This window comes from Salmo salar, chromosome ssa15, assembly GCF_905237065.1.
Source record: "Salmo salar chromosome ssa15, Ssal_v3.1, whole genome shotgun sequence".
NCBI lineage: Eukaryota > Metazoa > Chordata > Actinopteri > Salmoniformes > Salmonidae > Salmo > Salmo salar.
In genome coordinates, this window is record NC_059456.1 from 1,189,419 (window position 1) to 1,217,147 (window position 27,729).

The 27,729-nt window shown below is 43.4% G+C and overlaps 1 protein-coding gene across 1 annotated transcript; it reads right to left on the reverse strand.

Moving 5' to 3' along the window:
* Window positions 1–811: 811 nt before the first annotated feature.
* On the reverse strand, window positions 812–27,017 carry LOC106570825 (uncharacterized). Its single transcript, XM_045695315.1, has 4 exons — window positions 26,746–27,017; window positions 15,800–15,951; window positions 15,293–15,399; window positions 812–1,479 (listed from the first exon to the last, which is right to left on the reverse strand). Exons 1-4 carry the CDS (start codon window positions 26,955–26,957, stop codon window positions 1,288–1,290), a joined length of 663 nt encoding a protein of 220 aa, XP_045551271.1. The 5' UTR covers window positions 26,958–27,017; the 3' UTR covers window positions 812–1,287.
* Between the last annotated feature and the right edge of the window lie 712 nt (window positions 27,018–27,729).

Here is a 27,729-nt window from a genome sequence, read left to right on the forward strand (position 1 = left end):
GTTTTTGGAGCAGTGGCTTCTTCCTTACTGAGTGGCCTTTCAGGTTATGTCGATATACTTTTGTACCTGTTTCCTCCAGCATCTTCACAAGGTTCTTTGCTGTTGTTCTGGGATTGATTTGCACTTTTTGCACCAAAGCATGTTCATCTCTAGGAGACAGAATGCGTCTCCTTCCTGAGCGGTATGACGGCTACGTTGTCCCATGGTGTTTATACTTGCGTACTATTGTTTGTACAGATGAACATGGTACCTTCAAGCATTTTTAAATTGCTCCCAAGGATAAACCAGACTTGTGGAGGTCTACCATTTGTTTTCTGAGGTCTTGGCTGATTTCTTTTGATTTTCCCATGATGTCAAGCAATGAGGAATTGAGTTTGAAGATAGGCCTTGAAATACATCCACAGGTACACCTCCAATTGACTCAAATGATGTCAATTAGCCTATCAGAAGCTTCTAAAGCCATAACATAATTTTCTGGAATTTTGCAAGCTGTTTAAAGGCACAGTAAACTTCTGACCCACTGGAATTGTGATACAGTGAATTATAAGTGAAATAATCTGTCTGTAAACAATTGTTGGACAAGTTACTTTTGTCATGCACAAAGTAGGTGTTCTAACCGACTTGTCAAAACTATTGTTTGTTAAGAAGAAATGTGTGGAGTGGTTGAAAAATGAGTTTTAATGACTCCAACCTAGGTGTATGTAAACATCTGACTTCAACTGTATATAATATTCTGCCCTTGTGGACACATTTATTTTAGGCCATATAAAGGACAGCTTTGCATTCTTTAATGAAATGCAGCAAACAGACATATTGTTTCACATTCTTTAATAAAAGTCTCTCCCTCCCTCTCCCTGGGAAAACATATGGTCACAATGCCAAAGGAAGTGAAATCAATAACAAAAGTTAAAAACAAAATGACACTGTATTTCCAAAAGAATGAAGACATTCAAATTAATTATGTCTATATACAGTGTTTCTCTCTCTGTCTCCCATCATTCCTTTTACAAAGTAATTCAACTTGTATTCAGAATTCAATTCTCAGACAAACTATGTACTGAATCTTGATGTTGAGTGTGCAGGTGTCTGTAAGCAGGGTAGCACCTTCCACAACAGGTTTTTCTCGACTAAAATACACATAATCATGGATATAATAGTGGCCTGTAATAATGAAAGATGCTTATCATCCTATTTAAAGGGATAATTCACAAAGACAAGTATTTTTCTGACCCCAGAAGACAAGCCGGTTATCTATGCCGACACTGTCAAGATGTCTAATGTACTGATTCACTTTGATGTCAGCCGAAATGTACCCTTCTTTTCCTCTGGGCCGATGGTGACCTTGTTGTTGACGATACAGAGGTACTTTTGAGGTTCCGCCACAGATTTCAGGATGCCCCACTCCCCTGTCTTCTCATGCCACTGGAACAGGCAATTCTCGTCTGAACAGGCTGTTTTCACGTCTGGTTTCATCTCTAGCTGTGGATATAGAGAGAGCATAAGTACAAACACCTCAACGAATTTAGTGGCCTTGTGGTAAGAGTATCTGCCGCTCTAGGGTGGGGGTTCAATCCAGGTCAAGTCCTACCAAAGACTGTCACTCAGGAGATGGATTGGGTGTAAGGCCCTGTATATCAAGTTGTCTCATGCTGCAGAAACAGGATCCTGGCCTTCTGGCTCAGACAAGGCTGACACACTTTTCCACCAGCCGACTCTTATCCTGGGGACCGATCATTCAAGTGGCATACGACAAGCACACAGGAGTGAGATAATACAAAAAAACAGTTTTTCATTTGCTTGTCATGTGGCCTTTCTTTCCTTTTAGTGATTTGGTTCATCGTTTAGCTTTAGTGATTTGGTTCATCGTTTAGCTTTAGTGATTTGGTTCATCGTTTAGTTTTAGTGATTTGGTTTATCGTTTAGTTTTAGTGATTTGGTTTATCGTTTAGTTTTAGTGATTTGGTTTATCGTTTAGTTTTAGTGATTTGGTTTATCGTTTAGTTTTAGTGATTTGGTTTATCGTTTAGTTTTAGTGATTTGGTTTATCGTTTAGTTTTAGTGATTTGGTTTATTGTTTAGTTTTAGTGATTTGGTTTATCGTTTAGTTTTAGTGATTTGGTTTATCGTTTAGTTTTAGTGATTTGGTTTATTGTATAGTTTTAGTGATTTGGTTTATTGTATAGTTTTAGCTCCAGGAGGACTTGTCAAGCGCTACTTCTGCCACGTTCCTGCTGTATCAAAATAGTCACACGCATTAAACTATCGTTAGCCTCGATTATAGATGGAATCCACAGTTAGGGGAAATAGGGCTACTGGCCGCCATTATTGTTTTTCTCCCGTAGCATGGTAAAAAAAAAAAATGCTGTGCATATTGTGCTTCTTCTACTGCAAGTGCAACAATGTCTGAGGGCTACTTAAATCCAAGAGATGGTACTAGTGCGTCTGAAATGTAGATTAGATATGCTGGTGCTACCAAAGGCTTCAATGTACTGCTGGAGCCAGGGCAGGGCCAGGCCAGAATGAATCAGTTGGACAGGCATTAGATTTATATAGGTGGGCCCATTTTTAACAGGCGTTATAATAAAGACCATAGGCAGCTCCTGAGTTTATAGTTTGGGGAAGCTTACAATTTATCCTGCCAATCTGTGTGCCAGTTATGACAATTTTTACATGCGCATTTTCGTGGAACATTTTCATTTCAATAAAGTTTTCATTGCTCAAAATTTTTGTCATGTGGTTCATAATAAAAACATGAATTAAAATGATATAAATCTAAAAGTTAAAATTCAACTAATGCAAGAACAACACCCTTTGACATATGGACACATTGATACAGCGTGATCCATTGGCATCTAAAGAAATTAGTGCATGGAACTCAGCCTATAGGCCAATGCAACAGTAGACCTACAACTTCCATCATCAACTAAGTAAAATACATAGGCCTAAAGCCAAAATAAATTGTAAAAAATGTAGAATATACTGATAAATTCAGGTTCTTTAAATCTCAACTCTGCCTGTCTGCCTCCCTTTCTAATATGTCTTGATTTGAGCTATGGCTTGTGAAGTGCATCGTATCAACTCAACATCAGAGGGACCTGTTATCAGGACAGAGAAACCACACATGCTCATTGCTCACATGGAGCACTCCAAATAAAATAATGAAGAGACAAAACTCTTAAATTATGGTTATGAAATGAACAAATACTTGTTTCTCAAGTGTAGCAGATATGCCGACTAGTTACATATGGAATGGAGAATGAATACAAACATACATACAGTTGAAGTCAGAAGTTAACATACACCTTAGCCAAATACATTTAAACTCAGTTTTTCACAGTTCCTGACATTTAATTATAGTAAAAATTCCCTGCCTTAGGTCATTTAGGATCACCACTTTATTTTAAGAATGTGAAATGTATTAGTAGAGAGAATTATTTATTTCAGCTTTTATTTCTTTCATCACATTCCCAGTGGGTCATAAGTTTACATACACTCAATTAGTATTTGGTAACATTGCATTTAAATTGTTTAACCTGTCTGGGCTAGGGGGCAGTATTTTCACGGCCGGATAAAAAACGTACCCGATTTAAACTGGTTACTACTCTTGCCCAGAAACGAGAATATGCATATAATTAGTAGATTTGGATAGAAAACACTCTAAAGTTTCTAAAACTGTTTGAATGGTGTCTGTGAGTATAACAGAACTCATATGGCAGGCCAAAACTTGAGAAGATTCCATACAGGAAGTGCCCTGTCTGACAATTTGTTGTCCTTCTGTTGCATCTCTATCGAAAATACAGCATCTGTGCTGTAACGTGACACTTTCTAAGGCTTCCATTGGCTCTCTAAAGCCGCCAGAAAGTGGAATGGGGTGTCTGCTGTCTCTGGGCAAAGTACAGCAGCGGATGCTGGAGTGAGTGGTTGTGCTGCACCTCGTTCCGCAGGTAAAATTACATTTCATTACATTACATTGGAACGATTTGATTAGTGCATTGTTAGCTAGCTACATAGTTGTATCTGCTGTCTTTGTATCAAGGATAAAGGTGTAGCTCTGAGGAACTAACAAGGTTAGCTAGCCAGCTGTATTCGTTCATTCGCGCCGTTTTCGAAATGGCGTCAACACCATAACACCACAGCTAGCTAGCCAACTTTACCAATTAGCAGTACTGTAGAAACTATATACATTACAATGGAACGATTTGACTAGTGTAATGTTAGCTAGCTACATAGTTGTCTTTGTATCAAGATAAAGGCGTAGTACAGAGTAACGATCGAGGTTAGCTAGCCAGCTACATTTTCTAACATAGTCTACAACTAGCTGTATCATTTTTAGTCAATAAGATTTTTGCAACGTAAGCTTAACTTTCTGAACATTCGAGATGTGTAGTCCACTTGTGTAGCTAGCAGGACTGACTGTGTTAGCTAGCCAACGTTTAATTACTTCTGCGTTATGAACTAGACACGGACACGAATGATCCATTGGTAGCTTGTTGTTACCAAGTATTGGTGCTAACCGTATGTTATAGGATGCTAGCATGCTAGTTAGCTAGTTAGCTATGGCGTCATAGGACACGGTGCACTAGGTGGGTTTTCACAGAAGAATACTGTACCAAGTTATCTAGCGGAATAAACTAAGTTTGAGCCTATTCCTGAAAATATTGAACCACTGTAGTTTACATCAATTTTAATTTCTAGTGGTAGCTAGAAAAGTTATATTTTAGTGTTTCAGTGAAATGTTAGTGAGGGAGGCCCTGCTCTCTCGCTTCCCCAGTTGTTTAGTTAATTTTTCATGCCAATCTCTTTTGTATTAGCGTAGCCTCTCCTGTAGCCTATCAACTATGTGTCGGTCTATCCCTGTTCTCTCCTCTCTGCACAGGCCATACAAACGCTTCACATCGCATGGCCGCTGCCACTCTAACCTGGTGGTCCCAGCGCGCACGACCTACGTGGAGTTCCAGGTCTCCGGCAGCCTCTGGAACTGCCGGTCTGCGGCCAACAAGGCAGAGTTCATCTCAGCCTATGCTACTCTCCAGTCCCTCGACTTCTTGGCGCTGACGGAAACATGGATGACCACAGAAAACACTGCTACTCCTACAGCTCTCTCCTCGTCTGACCACGTGTTCTCGCACACCCCGAGAGCATCTGGTCAGCGGGGTGGTGGCACTGGAATCCTCATCTCTCCCAAGTGGACATTCTCTCTTTCTCCCCTGACCCATCTGTCTATCTCCTCCTTTGAATTCCATGCTGTCACAATCACTAGCCCGTTCAAGCTTAACATCCTTACCATTTATCGCCCTCCAGGTTCCCTTGGAGAGTTCATCAATGAGCTTGACGCCTTGATAAGTTCCTTTCCTGAGGATGGCTCACCCCTCACAGTTCTGGGTGACTTTAACCTCCCTACCTTTGACTAATTTCTCTCTGCCTCCTTCTTTCCACTCCTCTCCTCTTTTGACCTCACCCTCTCACCGCCCCCCCCTACTCAAAAGGCAGGCAATACGCTTGACCTCATCTTCACTAGATGCTGTTCTTCTACTAATCTCACTGCAACTCCCCTCCAAGTCTCCGATCACTACCTTGTATCCTTTTCCCTCTCGCTCTCCTCCAACACTACTCACTCTGCCCCTACTCAGATGGTATTGTGCCGTCGCAACCTTCGCTCTCTCTCTCCTGCTACTCTCTCCTCTTCCATCCTATCATCTCTTCCCTCTGCTCAAACCTTCTCCAACCTATCTCCTGATTCTGCCCCCTCAACCCTCCTCTCCTCCCTTTCTGCATCCTTTGACTCTCTATGTCCCCTATCCTCCCGACCGGCTCGGTCCTCCCCTCCTGCTCCGTGGCTTGACGACTCATTGCGAGCTTACAGAACAGGGCTCCGGGCAGCCGAGCGGAAATGGAGGAAAACTCGCCTCCCTGCGGACCTGGCATCTTTTCACTCCCTCCTCTCTACATTTTCCTCCTCTGTTTCTGCTGCTAAAGCCACTTTCTACCACTCTAACTTCCAAGCATCTGCCTCTAACCCTAGGAAGCTCTTTGCCACCGATCCTCGTTTGTTAAGTCAAACGACACCGCTGGTCCTGCTCACATTTCCCTACCCTATGCTTTGACCTCTTTCTCCCCTCTCTCTCCAGATGAAATCTTGCGTCTTGTGACGACCGGCCGCCCAACAACCTGCCCGCTTGACCCTATCCCCTCCTCTCTTCTCCAGACCATTTCCGGAGACCTTCTCCCTTACCTCACCTCGCTCATCAACTCATCCTTGACCGCTGGCTACGTCCCTTCCGTCTTCAAGAGAGCGAGAGTTGCACCCCTTCTCAAAAAACCTACACTCGATCCCTCCGATGTCAACAACTACAGACCAGTATCCCTTCTTTCTTTTCTCTCCAAAACTCTTGAACGTGCCGTCCTTGGCCAGCTCTCCTGCTATCTCTCTCAGAATGACCTTCTCGATCCAAATCAGTCAGGTTTCAAGGCTGGTAATTCAACTGAGACTGCTCTTCTCTGTGTCACGGAGGCTCTCCGCACTGCTAAAGCTAACTCTCTCTCCTCTGCTCTCATCCATCTAGACCTATCTGCTGCCTTTGATACTGTGAACCATCAGATCCTCCTCTCCACCCTCTCCAAGTTGGGTATCTCTGGCGCGGCTCACTCTTGGATTGCGTCCTACCTGACAGGTCGCTCCTACCAGGTGGCGTGGCGAGAATCCGTCTCCGCACCACGTGCTCTCACCACTGGTGTCCCCCATGGCTCAGTTCTAGGCCCTCTCCTATTCTCACTATACACCAAGTCACTTGGCTCTGTCATATCTTCACAAGGTCTCTCCTATCATTGCTACGCAGACAACACACAATTAATCTTCTCCTTTCCCCCTTCTGATAACCAGGTGGCGAATCGCATCTCTGCATGTCTGGCAGACATATCAGTGTGGATGACGGATCACCACCTCAAGCTGAACCTCGGCAAGACGGAGCTGCTCTTCCTCCCGGGGAAGGACTGCCCTTTCCATGATCTCGCCATCACGGTGGACAACTCCATTGTGTCCTCCTCCCAGAGTGCTAAGAGCCTCGGCGTGACCCTGGACAACACCCTGTCGTTCTCCGCCAACATCAAGGCGGTGACCCGATCCTGTAGGTTCATGCTATACAACATTTGCAGAGTACGACCCTGCCTTAGACAGGAAGCGGCGCAGGTCCTAATCCAGGCACTTGTCATCTCCCGTCTGGATTACTGCAACTCCCTATTGGCGGGGCTCCCTGCCTGTGCCATTAAACCCCTACAACTCATCCAGAACGCCGCAGCCCGTCTGGTGTTCAACCTTCCCAAGTTCTCTCACGTCACCCCGCTCCTCTGCACACTCCACTGGCTTCCAGTTGAAGCTCGCATCTGCTACAAGACCATGGTGCTTGCCTACGGAGCTGTGAGGGGAACGGCACCTCCGTACCTTCAGGCTCTGATCAGGCCCTACACCCAAACAAGGGCACTGCGTTCATCCACCTCTGGCCTGCTGGCCCCCCTACCTCTGCGGAAGCACAGTTCCCGCTCAGCCCAGTCAAAACTGTTCGCTGCTCTGGCACCCCAATGGTGGAACAAGCTCCCTCACGACGCCAGGACAGCGGAGTCAATCACCACCTTCCGTAGACACCGGAAACCCCACCTCCTAAAGGAATACCTGGGATAGGATATAGTAATCCTTCTAACCCCCCCCCCCAAAAAAAGATATAGATGTACTATTGTAAAGTGGTTGTTCCACTGGATATCTTAAGGTGAATGCACCAATTTGTAAGTTGCTCTGGATAAGAGCGTCTGCTAAATGACGTAAATGTAAAAGAGGTCAGCCTGGGGACAGTGAGACTGAGATGCGCGTTCACAAGACTTCAATTTTTTTTTTCAGCCTTTGAATGAATACAACGTTGCCCGGTTGGAATACTATCGCTATTTTATGAGAAAAATAGCATAAAAATTGATTTTAAACAGCGTTTGACATGCTTCTAAGTACAGTAATGGAAAAATTTGAATTTTTTTGTCACGAAATGCGTCGTGCGTTACCCTTCTGATAGTGACCTGAACGCACGAACAAAACTGAGGTATTTGAGTATACAGTGCCTTGCAAAAGTATTCGGCCCCCTTGAACTTTTCGACCTTTTGCCACATTTCAGGCTTCAAACATAAAGATATAAAACTGTAATTTTTTGTGAAGAATCAACAACAAGTGGGACACAGTTATGAAGTGGAACGAAATGTATTGGATATTTCAAACTTTTTTAACAAATAAAAAACTGAAAAATTGGCCGTGCAAAATTATTAGTGTATGTAAACTTCTGACTTCAACTGTACATACACTACCGTTCAAAGGTTTGGGGTCACTTAGAAATGTACTTGTTTTTGAAAGAAAAGCACATTTTTGGTCGATTAATAGAACATCAAATTGATGAGAAATACAGTGTAGACATTGTTAATGTTGTAAATGACTATTGTAGCTGGAAACGGCTGATTTTTAATGGAATATCTACATAGGCGTACAGAGGCCCATTACCAGCATCACTCCTGTGTTCCAGTGGCACATTGTGTTAGCTAATCCAAGTTTATAATTTTAAAAGGCTTATTGATCATTAGAAAACCCTTTTGCAATTATGTTAGCTGTGACGACCCTCCCACTCTGTCTGCCGAATTCTTTCTCTTTGCTCTTGTTTTCCTTAATAGGATGTCGGTGGGCGGAGTCGAGAGGGTCGTCAGAGAAATGGGACACACCTGGGCTGGGGTGTGTCCCAGGATAAATGCACCTCTTCCCCATTCATTGGGAAGACTCTCTCCATGCAGACACAGATTTTGGTTGTTTGCGGTGGCACCTTCCAACACCCCTCATTATCACATTTATGCACGCAACCACTCACTGACACTACTGATTACTGACTAACACACACACACACACACACACACACCATTGTTAATTATATTTAGTTTACTTTAGTTAATAAATATATTTTGTTATTCCTGATCTCCACGTTGTCTCCCTTTTTGTTTCGCACTTTGAGCCGGTTCGTGACAAGTGTGGGCTCGTCTGGGATCTTGAAGGTGTTGTGTTTGGGAGAAAACGTGGAGTTAATGTTAAACTCTGTAGGTGCTTTGTTTGCATCTTTTGTTACAGTTTGTTTGAGTTGTAATGTTTGGTGTCCAGTACTGGTTGACTTTATTTGTTTGATAAACTTGCCACTGCAGTGGATAGTTGGTTGTGTGCTGTGTTGGAGAGAGTATATTGGTTAGTTTCCAGGCCCCTGCCCAGGCTGGAGACTCTTGCTCTACTCGCTGTTGGGACATCGGTCCGAGGAGGTGAGTACAGTCGGCTGTGTACTTCAGTGGGAGATTTGGGTAGAGTAGTGATGCTTACTACCCGGAGCTATAGCCTTTTCCCCTGTCAGGCTTAGCGACGTGTTTCATTTTGGAATAGATTTTTTTTTTTTGTATTTACTTCTGACTATGGTGTCTATTGTAGATGAGTTCATTCGCTTTCCATCAGAGGAACTGTTAGAATTATATTCTAAAGAACAGCTGTTGAAGGTTGCTGAACACCACAAGGTTGAAATTAGTGATAAACATCTAAAATATTCTATTAGGTTGATATTGAAGGCCAATCTGATGGAGAGTGGTATTCTTGATGTTTACCACGGGGGCAGCCTCTGCCGAGGACTCGCCGTCTCCCCGTAACGTTACAATGACCGCTCCATCGGTTAGTCTTTTTGAACAGCAGAAAGAACTGCTTCTGTTACAGCTAGAGCATGATCTTGTAAAGTATGAAAAATAATTGGAATTTAAACAGGATATGGAGAGTGCTAAAGTCAAGCTGCAACAAGAGTGGCTAGAGCTGGTTAGGAAAGGAAAGCTCTCAGGGCAGAGTTTTCTCTGGGAAGGTGACCCAGATGTACCTAGGAGTCGTTCCTCTTTTGGGCGTGCCCCGGACACATTTGACATTGTTGGGAATTTACGGTTGTTGCCTCAGTTTAATGAAAAGGACCCTGAGACGTTCTTCTCGTTGTTTGAGCGTGTTGCTGACGCTAGGAGTTGGCCTGATTCTGACTGTACTTTAATGTTGCAGTGTGTGTTGACTGGTGAAGCGCAGGAAGCATATTCAGCTCTTAGTGTAGCTGACAGTGTCAGTTATAAGGTTAAAACGGCTGTGTTACAGATTCACGAATTGGTCCCTGAGGCTTACCACCAACGATTTACAACTTTAATCTAACCACATTGTCTGATTTCAAAAAGGCTTTACAGCGAAAGCAAAACATTAGATTATGTCAGGAGAGTACCCAGCCAGAAATAATCACACAGCCAATTTTCAAGCTAAAATATATGTCACAAAAGCCAAAACCACAGATAAATGCAGCACTAACCTTTGATGATCATCAGATGACACTCTTACGACATTATGTTATACAATACATGCATGTTTTGTTCAATCAAGTTCATATGTATATCAAAAACCAGCTTTTTACATTAGCATGTGACGTTCAGAACTAGCAAACACACCGAAAACTTCCGGTGAATTTACTAAATTACTCTTGATAATCGTTTACAAAATACATAACAATTATTTAAAGAATTATAGATACAGAACTCCTTTATGCAATTGCGGTGTCAGATTATGAAATAGCTTTTCAGCAAAAGCACATTTTGCAATATTCTGAGTACATAGCTCGCCATCACGGGCTAGCTAATTTGACACCCACCAAGTTTGGTGTTCACTAAACTCAGAATTACTATAAGAAAAATTGGATTACCTTTGTTGTTCTTCGTCAGAATGCACTCCCAGGACTTCTACTTCAACCACAAATGTTGTTTTGGTTCAAAATAATCCATAGTTATGTTCAAATATCCTCCGTTTTGTTCGTGCGTTCAGGTCCCTATCCGAACAGTGACGCGCGGACGCATGTCGTGACAAAAAAATTCAAAATATTCCATTACCGTACTTCGAAGCATGTCAAACGCTGTTTAAAATCAATTTTTATGCTATTTTTCTCGTAAAATAGCGATAATATTCCAACCGGGCGATGTTGTTTTCGTTCAAAGGCTGAAAGAAAAACATGGCCACTTCTCGGGGCCGCGCATCTCCTGTCTCTGAGCCACCAGCCTGACCACTCACAAACAGCGCTCCTGTACCTAGCCCAGAGACAGCAGAGATCTCATTCCACTTTCTGGCGCCTTCAGAGAGCCCATGGGAGCCTTAGAAATTGTCACGTTACAGCAGAGATGCTGTATTTTCGACAGAGATGCCACAGAAGCACAAGAAATGGTCAGAGAGGGCACTTCCTGTATGGAATCTTCTCAGGTTTTGACCTGCCATATGAGTTCTGTTATACTCACAGACACCATTCAAACAGTTTTAGAAACTTTAGAGCGTTTTCTATCCAAATCTACCAATTATATGCATATTCTCGTTTCTGGAAAAGAGTAGTAACCAGTTTAAATTGGGTATGTTTTTTATCCGGCTGTGAAAATACTGCCCCCTACCCTAGAGGTTAAAAAGGATAGTAAACAGACTCATGTTGAGTTTGCGCGAGAGTTATCTTCACAGTTTAATCGCTGGTGTTCCGCCTCTGCAGTTATGACTTTATAAGGGCAGTGTGATCTGATTATACTAGAGCAATTTAAGGACACAATCCCTGATCGTATAGCCACGTACATTAACGAACGAAAAGTAAAGACTGTCGTTGAAGCTGCGGTTTTGGCGGACCCGTATGTTTTGACTCACGTGTCTTTGCAGAGCCCCGTATTCGGAGTGCTCCAGTGGTAAAGCTGACTTTGGTCAAAGTGTCACTACTGTCAAGGTTCGGGTCATTGGAAAAACGAATGTCTGGTTCTCAGGGCTAGGGGTAAATTCAGTACTTGTGCTTACATTAAATCTAAGCCTACGGCGTTAGCTGCGCCTGTTCCACATCAGTTCACTCCTGACACATTGTCTCATGCCCAGGGACATGTGAAAGTCCATATTGACCCAGACTATTTACCTTTCATTACAGAGGGTTTTGTGTCAATGTTAGGAAGTAAGGACCTAGTGCCAGTGAAGATTCTGAGATCCACAGGTGCCTCTGAATCGTTTGTGTTGGAATATGTTACCCTTCTCTGCTGAGACTGATTCAGGGAATAGTGTTCTAATTAGGGGAATAGATTTGAACACTGTCAGTTCCATTGCATAAACTGATGTTGGATTGTGGACTGGTGAAAGGTGAGGTTGTTGTGGGGGTGCGTCCTTCATTGCTTATTTAGCGTATCGATGTTATCCTTGGGAGTAACTTGGCTGGTGAGCGTGTATGGCCTGTCGTGTTTCCATCTCTAGTGGCTTCTGCTAAGCCGTCATTTGTAGGGATTCCTGATGAGAGTCTGCGGAGTTTCCCCAGAGGTGTTCTCTGCGTGTGCAGTGATGCGTTCTATGAGCCGTGGCGACCTGGTCACTGCGCCGACTAACGAGAATACCACAAAGAAGTCTGTCACTGCTTTCCCTGTTATCCCGTTATCTGTATCCCGCTCCGATTCTAATGATCAATAAGCCTTTTAAAGGCGATTAGTCAGGTTGTTGTACCAGTTAAGCTTTGTGAGTTGGTGTTGACAACTTCCCACAACGACGTTGTTGGACATATGGGTGTGAGGAAAACCTACAACCGCATATTAAGACATTTCTTTTGGCCTAGATTAAAGAGCGATGTTTCTGATTTCATCAACTTGATACACCTGTCAATTAACTGGTAAACCTAATCAAGCTATTAAGCCAGTACCACTGTTTCCTATTCCTGTACTCAGCCAACCTTTTGAGTATCTGATTATTGACTGTGTTGGTCCTCTGCCTTGTTCTAAAAGGGTTGTAGTTACCTGTTCACTGTGATGTGTCAGACCACTAGGTTTCCTGCTGCCTATCCTCTCCGGTCTATCACCACTAAGTCTGTGCTAAAAGCTTTGACTCTCAATGTTTGGAATCCCTAAGGTCATTCAGAGTGATCAAGGATCTAATTTCACCTCCAATCTGTTTGGTCAGGTTCTCCAACAGCTCCATATTAAACACAATTTGTCTAGAGCCTATCACGCGCAAAGTCAAGGAGCACTGGAACGTTTCCATCGAACACTTAAGTCTCTGAGAGCTTATTGTACTGAGACGGATAAGGATTGGGAGGAGGGGTTGCCTTGGTTACTGTTAGCTGCTAGGGAGGTTTCACAGGAGAGTGCGGGTTTCAGTCCAAATGATCTTGTGTTTGGACATAGGGTGCGTGGACTTCTCTGTTCTCCAGGATGACTGGAAGTCTCCCGAGCCCCCTCAGTCCCTATTATCTTGTGTGATTTCTGGCGACGCCTGTACGCCGCTGGTGAAATGGCTAAAGAGAAGCTATCATCTTCACAGAAGAGGATGAAGGGCATATTTGATCGGCGAACTGAGCCTCGTCACTTTAGTCCAGGTGACCAGGTTCTTGCTCTGCTGCCAATTGTTGGTTCTCTTTTTCAAGCCAAGTTTCAAGGTCCATATACGGTTGTACGCCAGTGCACTGAGCAAAACTATCTAGTTGCCGCTCAGGAACGGAGAAAAGCACCAACTGTGCCAGGTAAATTTGTGACTGGTATGGTGTTCTAGGGTCCTTGTTGGTCTCCGGTTTTATGGGGGGGTGTGATGACCCTCCCACTCTGTCTGCCAAATTCTTTCTCTTTGCTCTTGTTTCCCTTAATAGGATGTTGGTGGGCGGAGCTGGGAGGGTCGTCAGAAAAATGGGACACCTGGGCTCGGGTAAATGCACCTCTTCCCCATTCATTGGGAAGACTCTCTCCATGCAAACACAGATTTTGGTTGTTTGTGGTGGCATCTTTCAACACCCCTCATTATCACATTTATGCACGCAACCACTCACTGACACTACTTATTACTGACTACACACACCATTGTTAATTATATTTAGTTTACTTTAGTTTATAAATATATTTTGTTATTCCTGATCTCCACATTGTCTGCCTTTTTGTTACGCACTTTGAGCCGGTTTGTGACATAGCACGGCTGAAAACTGTTCTGATTAAAGAAGCAATAAAACTACTGGCCTTTAGACTAGCTGAGTATCTGGAACATCAGCATTTGTGGGTTTGTTTACAGGCTCAAAATTGGCAGAAACAAAACTTTCAGTTTATTTTTTTGCTGAGGTATATACATATATTATTTTTAAAGAACGGTAAATGTCTAATACCACCATTAATGTAACCAAATGATGGGGATTGACAGTACATTTACTAGTTGTTCTGGCTTCAAATATAAGGTGGAATTGATCCAATAAAAATCAAATGGCAAACAATTCACACAATGAATGTGTAAGAATTGGCGGGAGACATTGGTGCACATTCTGGAGTGCATGCATTCTCGTGAGAGACGCCCATATCTTCGCTACACACCCCTCCCCTTGTCTCAACGTTTGAAATTGTACTCAAGACACATTATCTTCACACATATTAGATGCTTTTCACTGACAACCACAACTCAATAATCGGCAACGTGCGCTGCCCAAATAGTTCTACGCACCTGTGATATGAAACTTTTAATTTTTTTTAAAAGAAGCTAATGATCCATGTCATGCTCTCTGGTAAAGTATTTTAAATGATTTTATTTGGACGGGGGTAATTATATAATTTTGGCAAACCATCAATTTACTTTAGGGGAAGCCAGCATCCAAACAGTGCATTGCAACCGCCAACTCTCCTTTCTAATTCGCTTAGCTGAAACCAGAGATCTGTAAATAATGACGAGATGCTCATGTTCCCGCCCTAACAATGCGAGTCATTGTCCCAAAGGTGGGAATGCAGGCGACAAGCTTAGATTTGCATATTATGCCCATAAACGCATTGGGATTATTCAGGATAGATTTTGGCAAGAGTGAGCCATCTCGCTTCTCATCTTACTCTCTGCTAAAATTAGTGAGTGAAACAGCGCCCCTCTGTCTTACTATATGTAGCCAATGTATTTGATGCTGTCTGGCCAGAAAAAGTATGACATGCCATACTCCTTTTGTCCAGACAGCATCAGATACATGGTCTACGGAGACAGAGGGGTGCTGTTCTGCTCAATCGGATGCTTGATCTGAGACTAAGTCTTTATGTCAGCGTGCGTTTCGGTCAAATAAATGATCAATATTTTATTTGGATGGGCAAGGGGGTAGGGCGGGCCAGGCCTCATAGGTCCCACCCATAACACTGTCTCTGACTTCAATGGAGTTGTTGTAGTCCAAAAGAGACTGCAACAAATGTATTTTCAAATGCATAGCTTCTGAAATATATTTATTACCTTCAATTCATCCCCGTCGACAACAGAGAAAACTCGCTGTTTATTATGCAGGAAACTGAACGCCAATCCAACAGATTTCGAATCCCTTTTCAAGTGGTAGACGGTCACTGAAAAACGAAATAAGCAATCTTTACTTCCTAGGGTGTGATAAAGTTCTGCACATTTTTCCACCAATGGTTGTATTTTTTCTTGTTGCCACAAAAAATAATCAACTAAGTAATGAATGTGCCTTTAAAGCAGGTGTGTCAACTCAATTCCTGGAGGGCCATGTGTCTGCTGTTTTTTCTCATTTCGATGTGTGTTCAATTAAGACCTAGAAAACCATGTAAGGGGAGTTCCTAACTATTCAATGATAAAGTACAAGGGCAGGAGCAAAAATCCACCTACACTCCAGGAATTGAATTTAACACCCCTGCTTTAAAGGGACGAAATACAGTATTCTTTATGGGTCTTGCAGAAATCACAAATATTACACAAATGCAGCACCAATTTAATTTATCCTCCTACCTTCATGATTGTTTTTCTCATTTATTTGCATCTCCTTGACATTGAGGACTAGTTTGTTTAGAAAGAAGCACTTTTGGACTGACGCCATCTTCCCTGTTACTTCCATGTGCTTGTAGGTGGTGTAGATGATTTCTTCTCCTGACATGGTAGATCTGTAGAACAACAAACGATCAATTAACAAGATACAGGATAGAGAACGTTTTGTTGATGCTGAGAACGGAATGTATATGTTTTTAAAATAACATTCTTAGTAAAGTTCAGAGAACATTTTAAAGTTCTTTATGCAAAGTTTTCTAACGTTCTTGGGAAAATTTCAGAACATGTCTTTAAATATGACCACATGAGGAAACATAGGAAGTTATGCTGAAGTCACAGGAGGTTGGTGGCACCTAAATTGGGGAGGACAAGCTTGTGATAATGGCTGGAGTGGAGTAGGTGGAATGGTATCAGACACATGGTGTGTTTGATGCCATTCCATTTGTTCAGTTCCAGCCATTACTATGAGCCGTCCTCCTGTCAGCAGCCTCCACTGGCTGAAGTACTGAAATTCCCACAGAAGAATGTTCCCACTTGATCAGTCCAATCAAAGCTACAGTAGATATAACGTGATTTGATGTAATTTTATCTGTGGCCAATGACCTTGAGCTTTCTTGGATGGGCACTTATAATGTAAATCTATGGCAGCATCCAAGGGACTTGAATTTTCGAGCTCTCCCTGTAGATGTTACCGTGACATAGTGTCCCCATGAGTGACAGAACACTGAGCCAATCACAGCGCAGCTAGAGAACATTACTAACCCCTACGCTCTGTATTTTCCACTGGCTGCCCCACCACCACAGAAAGCACTGAGCTAGGCTGAAACACCTGCATTCTGGAGCTGCCTTACTCAGTAAAGCAAAAAAGAGACCATGTTTGTATGCGGCTTTATTAACTCAATGATTTTTTATATTGTTTGCAAACTGATACATGAAAAACAGGCAATTTTTTTTATATAGTAATACACACATATTTTAGCTAAACAGGTGGGGCACTGCCCCACCGGCCCAGAAAGACGGGCCACCACTGACAGTACATAAACTAAAACAAAGAGGCATTATGGCAGTACTCAGACACTGTGGATCCAAAGGGGCTAAATTATGATTTTTCACTGTTCTTGTTTCTATAATATTGTTGCCTTGTTTTTTGGGGTCTCTGTCTCTTCGGATTCACAGACACCCAAATATCAGCTATGTATAATTTGACCTGTTGATTAACGAGACACAGTATTTATTTTATTAAGTTGTGCTATAAATTACCTGAACATATTATAATGATGTATTTATTTACATGGTTGTGTCTCAATGAGCCACTAGGCTATAAATAGGAGCTATGTGCAATGGTCAGGTCGCTCTGAAGAAGACGTCAGCTTGACGTCGAAACGTCAGTCACATGTTCACATCCTGTACAATGAATTAACGTGAGCAAAAATACATTAATCTATTCCTTGTTTTTGTTGAGTGCTCCAACTCCGTTTTAACTTGAATTAGTCCTTTTGTTGTTGAGCACCCCTCCCTTCCTTTGTTTGTTGACGCAGGAAAGCCCACCTGAATCTATTTCAATCCCACTTTGTAAGGCAACAAAATGGATGAGAAAAACGATTGTGGGTGTAGACTTTCTACAGGCACTGTAAATGTAACCATGTTTGTTTGAACTGTTAAGAAATGTTCTGTTAAAGTATTGAAATACCAAGAAAACAACGTTTTTTTTTTTGTCAAGTTCCTTAAATGCGGCAGCGTTGGGCCAGTAACCGAAAGGTTGCAGGATCGAATCCCCGAGCTGACAAGGTTAAAAAAAATCTGTCGTTCTGTCCCTGAACAAGGCAGTTAACCCACTGTTCCCCGGTAGGCCGTCATTGTAAATAAGAATTTGTTCTTAACTGACTTGTCCTTAGTTAAATTAAAGGTATAAAATAATACAAATAAATAATGTGCAGAGAATGTTCCAAAGCCAAGAAACTATCCTGCACCATTCCCAGAAAGTTGTGGGAAGTTTGTATGCAAAATAACCACAGGAGAACCACACTCTCAGTAGGTTCTTGCATTACCCATACCACAATTACAAAGCACTATCTCAACACTTTAATGTTTATGAACTCAGGAGTGCATACATACTCTCCACATTATCTTCATTTTAAGATGGAATCAGCAGCAGTGGGAAACGGCGCCACTGTCACTGTCTGTCACTGTTTAGTTTACAAGGTAGTGAGAGCTGGGGGAGTGTCGCACATCAAAAATAACTGTCTGTCACTGTCTGTCACTGTTTAGTTTACAAGGTAGTGAGAGCTGGGGGAGTGTCGCACATCAAAAATAACTGTCTGTCACTGTCTGTCACTGTTTAGTTTACAAGGTAGTGAGAGCTGGGGGAGTGTCGCACATCAAAAATAACTGTCTGTCACTGTCTGTCACTGTTTAGTTTACAAGGTAGTGAGAGCTGGGGGAGTGTCGCACATCAAAAATAACTGTCTGTCACTGTCTGTCACTGTTTAGTTTACAAGGTAGTGAGAGCTGGGGGAGTGTCGCACATCAAAAATAACTGTCTGTCACTGTCTGTCACTGTTTAGTTTACAAGGTAGTGAGAGCTGGGGGAGTGTCGCACATCAAAAATAACTGTCTGTCACTGTCTGTCACTGTTTAGTTTACAAGGTAGTGAGAGCTGGGGGAGTGTCGCACATCAAAAATAACTGTCTGTCACTGTCTGTCACTGTTTAGTTTACAAGGTAGTGAGAGCTGGGGGAGTGTCGCACATCAAAAATAACTGTCTGTCACTGTCTGTCACTGTTTAGTTTACAAGGTAGTGAGAGCTGGGGGAGTGTCGCACATCAAAAATAACTGTCTGTCACTGTCTGTCACTGTTTTGTTTACAAGGTAGTGAGAGCTGGGGGAGTGTCGCACATCAAAAATAACTGTCTGTCACTGTCTGTCACTGTTTAGTTTACAAGGTAGTGAGAGCTGGGGGAGTGTCGCACATCAAAAATAACTGTCTGTCACTGTCTGTCACTGTTTAGTTTACAAGGTAGTGAGAGCTGGGGGAGTGTCGCACATCAAAAATAACTGTCTGTCACTGTCTGTCACTGTTTAGTTTACAAGGTAGTGAGAGCTGGGGGAGTGTCGCACATCAAAAATAACTGTCTGTCACTGTCTGTCACTGTTTAGTTTACAAGGTAGTGAGAGCTGGGGGAGTGTCGCACATCAAAAATAACTGTCTGTCACTGTCTGTCACTGTTTAGTTTACAAGGTAGTGAGAGCTGGGGGAGTGTCGCACATCAAAAATAACTGTCTGTCACTGTCTGTCACTGTTTAGTTTACAAGGTAGTGAGAGCTGGGGGAGTGTCGCACATCAAAAATAACTGTCTGTCACTGTCTGTCACTGTTTAGTTTACAAGGTAGTGAGAGCTGGGGGAGTGTCGCACATCAAAAATAACTGTCTGTCACTGTCTGTCACTGTTTAGTTTACAAGGTAGTGAGAGCTGGGGGAGTGTCGCACATCAAAAATAACTGTCTGTCACTGTCTGTCACTGTTTAGTTTACAAGGTAGTGAGAGCTGGGGAGTGTCGCACATCAAAAATAACTGTCTGTCACTGTCTGTCACTGTTTAGTTTACAAGGTAGTGAGAGCTGGGGAGTGTCGCACATCAAAAATAACTGTCTGTCACTGTCTGTCACTGTTTAGTTTACAAGGTAGTGAGAGCTGGGGGAGTGTCGCACATCAAAAATAACTGTCTGTCACTGTCTGTCACTGTTTAGTTTACAAGGTAGTGAGAGCTGGGGGAGTGTCGCACATCAAAAATAACTGTCTGTCACTGTCTGTCACTGTTTAGTTTACAAGGTAGTGAGAGCTGGGGGAGTGTCGCACATCAAAAATAACTGCAGTACAGACGCTGCTGTTCTATTGTGTGAGCGATGATGTCTGAGGGGGAAAAAAAACAGTGTTCGTTGTTTGTTGTAACATCGCAAAAAGATGTGTCAGTTTCACCATTAAGGATTCCAGCGTTAAAACCAGGCATTCTGACTGACAAATGAACACCCCAGCATCTCCAGATGTTACTCGTCACAACATTCACGGCTCTCACTGGCGCCGCCAGATTGGGCCGCCCCACTTACTTCAGGATTTTGGCAATGAGGCCCTTCATCTACTTCCCCAGAGTCAGATGACTCATGGATACCATCCGTATGTCTCTGTATCCAGTATGAAGGAAGTTAGAGGTTATCTGTACTGAAGTTATTGCTATTTAATTATCTCAGTACACCCAGCTCACAGCCAGACTTTCTAACTCTCTCCTACGCACACCACAGCCATCTATTGGCCCATTAGGTTACACTCTCCCTACCATGACTCGCCTCCACAAACCTGAAATGTTTAAAGCAAGTGTGATTCAATTGCGGAGCCTCCGGAGGCATGCCAAGACCAAATTGAGCTCCGTACCATATTGCTTGCACCTCCCAAATGTTGTAACAATGCGGAGGACTCCCGTATAGCTCTGCATTGACATGACTCATTGACGGTAGGTGAGGACGGGAGGTCCTATATAAACACAAACTCACATCCTTGACAACTTCCTTCACAACAGCTCTGCGCTGCTCCGTGAAGCGCAAGCAGTATGAATGACCTGACTTCTGCAAAGGCCGTATCACCGTAAATACTTCACGGCCAATGCAGAGGTCGGATTGACAATGCAGCGCCTCTCACTGTCAAAGTTACAGGCACTTCCATATATGTCTAATATATGGTCTACTCTGTCTCTGACCAGGAGTAGATAACCTTTATTAATGTTTTGACCAGGAGTAGACAACCTTTATTAATGTTTTGACCAGGAGTAGACAACCTTTATTAATGTTTTGACCAGGAGCACTAGGAGAAGGAACAGATAAGTCAGAGTAACAAAAAAAACATTCCTTACCCCAGGACACTTCAACTGGGGACTATCATTCCTCACCCCAGGACACTTCAACTGGGGACTATCATTCCTTACCCCCAGGACACTTCAACTGGGGACTAACATTCCTCACCCCAGGACACTTCAACTGGGGACTAACATTCCTTACCTCAGGACACTTCAACTGGGGACTAACATTCCTTACCCGAGGACACTTCAACCGGGGACTAACATTCCTCACCTCAGGACACATCAACTGGGGACTATCATTCCTTACCACCAGGACACTTCAACTGGGGACTATCATTCCTTACCACCAGGACACTTCAACTGGGGACTATCATTCCTTACCACCAGGACACTTCAACTGGGGACTATCCAGGAGAATGAAGAAAAAGGAGCACTAGTTTCTGCGTAGATCTGATAGCCTAAGCTCTGATGACTCATTCCCTCCTAGTAATGGCACCGGAGGAGATGGCTGCCGTTTTACGGTCCCCTAACCAATTGTGCTTTTTCTTGTTATTTTTTACTTATTTTGTACATAGTGTTTCTGCCACCGTCTCTTATTATCTAAAATAGCTTCTAAACTCAGCAAAAAAATAAACGTCCCCTTTTCAGGAACCTGTCTTTCAAAGATTATTCATAATAATCCAAATAACTTCAACAACCCATGCTTGTTCAATGAACCATAAACAATTAATGAACATGCACATGTGGAACAGTCGTTAAGACACTAACAGCTTACAGATGGTAGGCAATTAAGGTCACAGTTAAGAAAACTTAGGACACCAAAGAGGCCTTTCTACTGACTCTGAAAAACACCAAAAGAAAGATGCCCAGGGTCTCTGCTCATCTGCGTGAATGTGCCTCAGGCATGCTGCAAGGAGGCATGAGGACTGCAGATGTGGCAAGGGCAATAAATTGCAATGTCTGTACTGTGAGACGCCTAAGACAGTGCTACAGGGAGACAGACACAGACAGCTGATCGTCCTCACAGTGGCAGACCACATGTAACAACACCTGCACAGGATCGGTACATCTGAACATCACACCTGCGGGACAGGTACAGGATGGCAGCAACAACTGCCCGAGTTACACCAAGAATGCACAATCTCTCCATCAGTGCTCAGACTGCCTGCAATAGGCTGAGAGAGGCTGAACTGAGGGATGTAGGCCTGTTGTAAGGCAGGTCCTCACCAGACATCACCGGCAACAATGTCGCCTATGGGCACAAACCCATTGTTGCTGGACCAGACAGGATTGGCAAAAAGTGCTCTTCACTGACGAGTCGCGGTTTTCTTTCACCAGCGGTGATGGTCGGATTCACGTTTATCGTCAAAGGAATGAGCGTTACACCGAGGCCTGTACACTGGAGCGGGATCAATTGGGAGGTGGAGGGTCCGTCATGGTCTGGGGTGGTGTGTCACAGCATCATTGGACTGAGCTTGTTGTCATTGCAGGCAATCTCCTCCCTCATGTGGTACCCTTCCTGCAGGCTCATCCTGACAAAACCCTCCAGCATGACAATGCCACCAGCCATACTGCTTGTTCTGTGCGTGATTTCCTGCAAGACAGGAATGTCAGTGTTCTGCCATGGCCAGCGAAGAGCCTGGATCTCAATCCCATTGAGCACGTCTGGGACCTGTTGTATCGAAGGGTGAGGGCTAGGGCCATTCCCCCCAGAAATGTCCGGGAACTTGCAGGTGCCTTGGTGGAAGAGTGGGGTAACGTCTCACAGCAAGAACTGGCAAATCTGGTGCAGTCCACGAGGAGGAGATGCACTGCAGTACTTAATGCAGCTGGTGGCCACACCAGATACTGACTGTTACTTTTGATTTTGACCCCCCCCCCCTTTGTTCAGGGACACATTATTCAATTTCTGTTAGTCACATGTCTGTGGAACTTGTTCAGTTTAAGTCTCAGTTGTTGAATCTTGTTATGTTCATACAAATATTTACACATGTTAAGTTTGCTGAAAATAAATGCAGTTGACAGTGAAGGACGTTTCTGCGATTACCCGCAGTGGAAGATTTTTTCATCAACGAGTCGGACGCAAAGTATTTACTCCAGACACCCGACAAGGCCCTCATCCCCGTCATTCGCAGGAGAAAGAGACGGAGATATCGGGGACGTAGGTCTGTGTGATTGTAAGGATCCGACAGCGAGTAAGTAATCTGCCTTTACCATCGGTCCTATTAGCCAACGAACAATCATTGGATACTAAAATAGACAAACTACGAGCTCGTATATATCCTACCAACGGGACATTAAAAACTGTAATATCTTATGTTTCACCTAGTCATGGCTGACCGACGACATGAATAACATACAGCTGGCGGGTTTTAAGCTTGTTCGGCAGGATAGAACAGCAGCCTCTGATAAGACAAGGGGTGGCGGTATATGTATATTTCTAAACAACAGTTGGTGCACAAAATCTGAGGAAGTCTCAAAGTTTTGCTCGCCTGAGGTAGAGTATCTCATGATAACCTGTAGACCACACTATTTTCAAAGAGAGTTTTCATCTTTATTCTTTGTAGCTGTCTATTTACCACTAGAAACCGATGGTGGCACTAAGACCGCACTCAACAAGCTGTGTAGGGCCATAAGCAAACATGAAGGCGCTTGGACGGCAGGTAGCCTAGTGGTTAGAGTGTTGTGCCAGTAACCAAAAGGTTGCTGGATCGAATCCTCGAGCTGACAAGGTAAAAATCTGTCGTTCTGCCCCTGAGCAAGGCAGTTAACCCACTGTTCCCCAGGCGCCGAAGACGTGGATGTCGATTACGACAGCCCCCCTCACCTCTCTGATTCAGAGGGGTTGGGTTAAATGCGGAAGACACATTTCAGTTGAAGGCATTCAGTTGTACAACTGACTAGGTATCCCCCTTTCATCCAGAGGCGGCACTCCTAGTGGCCGGGGACTTTAATGCAGGGAAACTTAAATCCGTTCAACCTAATTTCTACCAGCATGTTAAATGTGCAACCAGAGGGGAAAAAAACTCTAGACCACATTTACTCCAAACACAGACGCGTACAAAGCTCTCCCTCGCCCTCCATTTTGCAAATCTGACCATAATTATATCCTCCTGATTCCTGCTAACAAGCAAAAACTAAAGCAGGAAACACCACTGACTAGGTCAATAAAAAAGTGGTCAGATGAAGCAGATGCTAAGCTACAGGACTGTTTTGCTAGCAAAATAAGTTCCAGGATTCTACCAATAGCATTGACGAGTACACCACATCAGTCACTGGCTTCATCAATAAGTGCATTGATGACGTTGTTCCCACAGTGACTGTACGTACATACCCCAACCAGAAGCCATGGATTACAGGCAACATCCGGACTGAGCTAAAGGGTAGAGCTGCCACTTTCAAGTAGCAGGACTCTATCCCGGATGCAGGAGCAGGACTCTCGCCTACCATACAAGCTAAATTACTTCTATGCTCGCTTCGAGGCAAGTAACACTGAAACATGCATGAGAGCATCAGCTGTTCCGGACGACTGTGTGATCATGCTCTCCGTAGCCGATGTGAGTAAGACCTTTAAACAGGTCAACATTCACAAGGCCGCAGGCGGATTACCAGGACATGTACTCCGAGAATGCGCCGACCAACTGGCAAGTGTCTTTACTGACATTTTCAACCTGTCCCTGACTGAGTCAGTAATACCAACATGTTTTAAGCAGACCACAGAGTCCCTGTGCCTAAGAACACTAAAGTAACAGGCATAAATTACTACTGACCCATAGCACTCACGTCTGTAGCCATGAAGTGCTTTGAAAGGCTGGTCATGGCTCACATCAACCCCATTATCCCAGAAATCCTAGACCCACTCCAATTTGCATACGGCCCCAACAGATCCACAGATGACGCAATCTCTATTGCACTCCACACTGCCCTTTCCCACCTGGACAAAAGGAACACCTATGTGAGAATGCTATTCATTGACTACAGCTCAGCGTTCAACACCATAGTGCCCTCAAAGCTCATCACTAAGCTAAGGACTAAACACATCCCTCTGCAACTGGAGCCTGGACTTCCTGACGGGCCGACCCCAGGTGTTAAGGGTAGGTAACAACACATCTGCCACGCTGATCCTCAACACGGGGGCCCCTCAGGGGTGTGTGCTCAGTCCCCTCCTGTAATCCCTGTACACTCATGGCTGCGTGGCCAGGCACGACTCCAACGCCATCACTAAGTTTGCCGATGACACAACAGTGGTATGCCTGATCACCGGCAACGATGAGACAGCCTATAGGGAGGAGGTCAGAGACCTGGCTGTGTGATGCCTGGACAACAACCTCTCCCTCAACGTGATCAAGACAAAGGAGATGATTGTGGACTACAGGAAAAGGAGGACCGAGCACGCCCCCATTCTCATCGACGGGGCTGTAGTAGATCAGGTTGAGAGCTTCAAGTTCCTTGGTGTCCACATCACTAACAAACAATCATGGTCCAAACACACCAAGACAGTCGTGAAGAGGGCACAACAAAGCCTATTCCCCCTCAGGAATCTGAAAAGATTTGTTATGGGTCCTCAGATCCTCAAGAAGTTCTACAGCTGCACCATTGAGAGCATCCTGACTGGTTGCATCACTGCCTGGTATGGCAACTGCTTGGCCTCCGACCGCAAGGCACTAGAGGGTAGTACGTACGGCCCAGTACATCACTGGTGCCAAGCTTCCTGCCATCCAGGACCTCTATACCAGGCGGTGTCAGATGAAGGCCCTAAAAATTGTCAGACTCCAGCCACCCTAGTCATAGACTGTTCTCTCTGCTACCGCATGGCAAGCGGTACCGGAGTGCCAAGTCTAGGTCCAAAGACCTCTTAACAGCTTCTACCCCCAAACCATAAGACTACTGATAAGCTAATCAAATATCTACCCAGACTATTTGCTTTGCCCCACCCCCCTCTTTTACGCTGCTTCTACTCTCTGTTATCATCATCTATGTAGTCACTTTAATAACTCTACCTGCATGTACATATTACCTCAATTACCTCGACTAACCGGTGCCCCCGCACATTGACTCTATACCGGTACCCCCTTGTATATAGCCTCGCTATTGTTATTTTACTGCTGCTCTTTAATTATTTGTTACTTTCATTTTTTTTTAAATGTACTTGTCTATTTTTGACTTAACACATATTTTTTCTTACAACTGCATTGTTGGTTAAGAGCTTGTAAGTAAGCATTTCACTTTAAGGTCTACAGCTGTTGTATTCTGCGCATGTGACAAAATGTGATTTGATTTGGTCATTCATGCTGCAACGTAAGCCTAGTGTAGCAATCTGCCAACCTCCTTAAAGGCAGGCAGGCATAAATACTCTTTATCTGGGAAAAAGTATATGCAAACACGCTGCAGCCCAGCTTAAAACATTCAGCCCAGTTTAAAAAACATTCAGCCCAGTTTAAAAACATTCAGCCCAGCTTAAAAACATTCAGCCCAGCTTAAAAACATTCAGCCCAGCTTAAAAACATACAGCCCAGCCCAGCTTAAAAACTTTATGATGTTGGAAGTCCCACCCAGTTGCCAAAATGAAATACAAAAATGTAGGACGCCCTTAATGGCACTGCCCATGCTAATGAGTCATTTTGGCCACTATAGCTCTCTATCTATCTATGGTCTATTGTTTGTCTATTAATCGACCAAAAGTAAATTTCCTCTCTGGTTTCAGCATTTTAAACACCCTGAGCAAATAATGTACTCACAGCATTCTATATTTTTGCGAAGCTTGCGTTCAATGGCCCCTCCCTATTACAGATTGCACCTTGACATTTCAGAATCTTTATAAACGTATATGACTTAATAACACATTTCTTCATTTACACAAATGGCAATGAATCCAATCCATTGAATAAAATAATTGATTTAAAAAAAGTCTAGAAATTGTTAGTATTTCATTGGGATTCCTGGGGTCTAAAACAGGACAATGCTATGCTGCAAATATCACATTCTGCAAAATGAAAACTAATAATTCTAAACGAATAAAATACACTTGTTAAGAAATAAGTTAGAGAAAGAGGAATTGACATACTTTCTCCGTTGCCTCGCCTTGTGGATGCTGACTTGTAAAAGTCTGGTGTGGCAATGCTGTTGTGCTTTCTTGGTTGTAGGATCTGCAATGTCTGCAGGCTCACCGCACCCCCCAACAATTTTATAGAGCGCACACCGGAATGCAAAAGCATTCCCACGCAAACGGCACCCAGATTGGTGAGTATCGCCTGTAACAAATAAAACCAGAATCATAATTTATAGAATATACTGAGCCTTCAAAGTAAATTTGATATGAAAGGGTGGGACAGTGACCTGATACTGAAGGTAGTTTGGCATGTAAATTACAGTATGAAGAGATAATGTCTTGTTTTGCCCTGTCTTGGGTTAGAGTCAAACAGTTGCAACACACACACACACACACACACACATATATGATTGTCATCTAGAATGGCATTCATGGCTGAAATCGAGTCTGGAATATGATGTATTCAGTGTGTCCTAAATGTATCAGTTCTGGAATTAACCTTGGAATGTAAAATGTGTATGCTAGTTTGTGAGAACTCACTAATTCCCCCATCATTCATTCTGTTTGCATCAGCACATCAAATTAATTGACTTCCATATTTTGACAATTAGTCTGGTTAGGACAAGCCTCCTTCCTTCGTTCATGGTGAGGTGAAAACACAAGTCTGGTTAGGACTAACGATATGCTTTCACTTATAAAACTGACAGACACTGAAATTACCAAAGTTAATTATTTATTATACATAAATACCGACATCATTCATGCCTCTAAAATAGTAAAAACTACAACATAAAAAAACAACAAGCAGGTACAGTTGAAGTAGGAAGTTTACATACACCTTAGCCAAATACATTTAAACTCAGTTTTTCACAACTCCTGACATTTAATCATAGTAAAAATTCCCTGTCTTAGGTCATTTAGGATCACCACTTTATTTTAAGAATGTGAAATGTCAGAATAATAGCGAGTGCATGGTCACATTCCTTAGTGGCGAGCTGT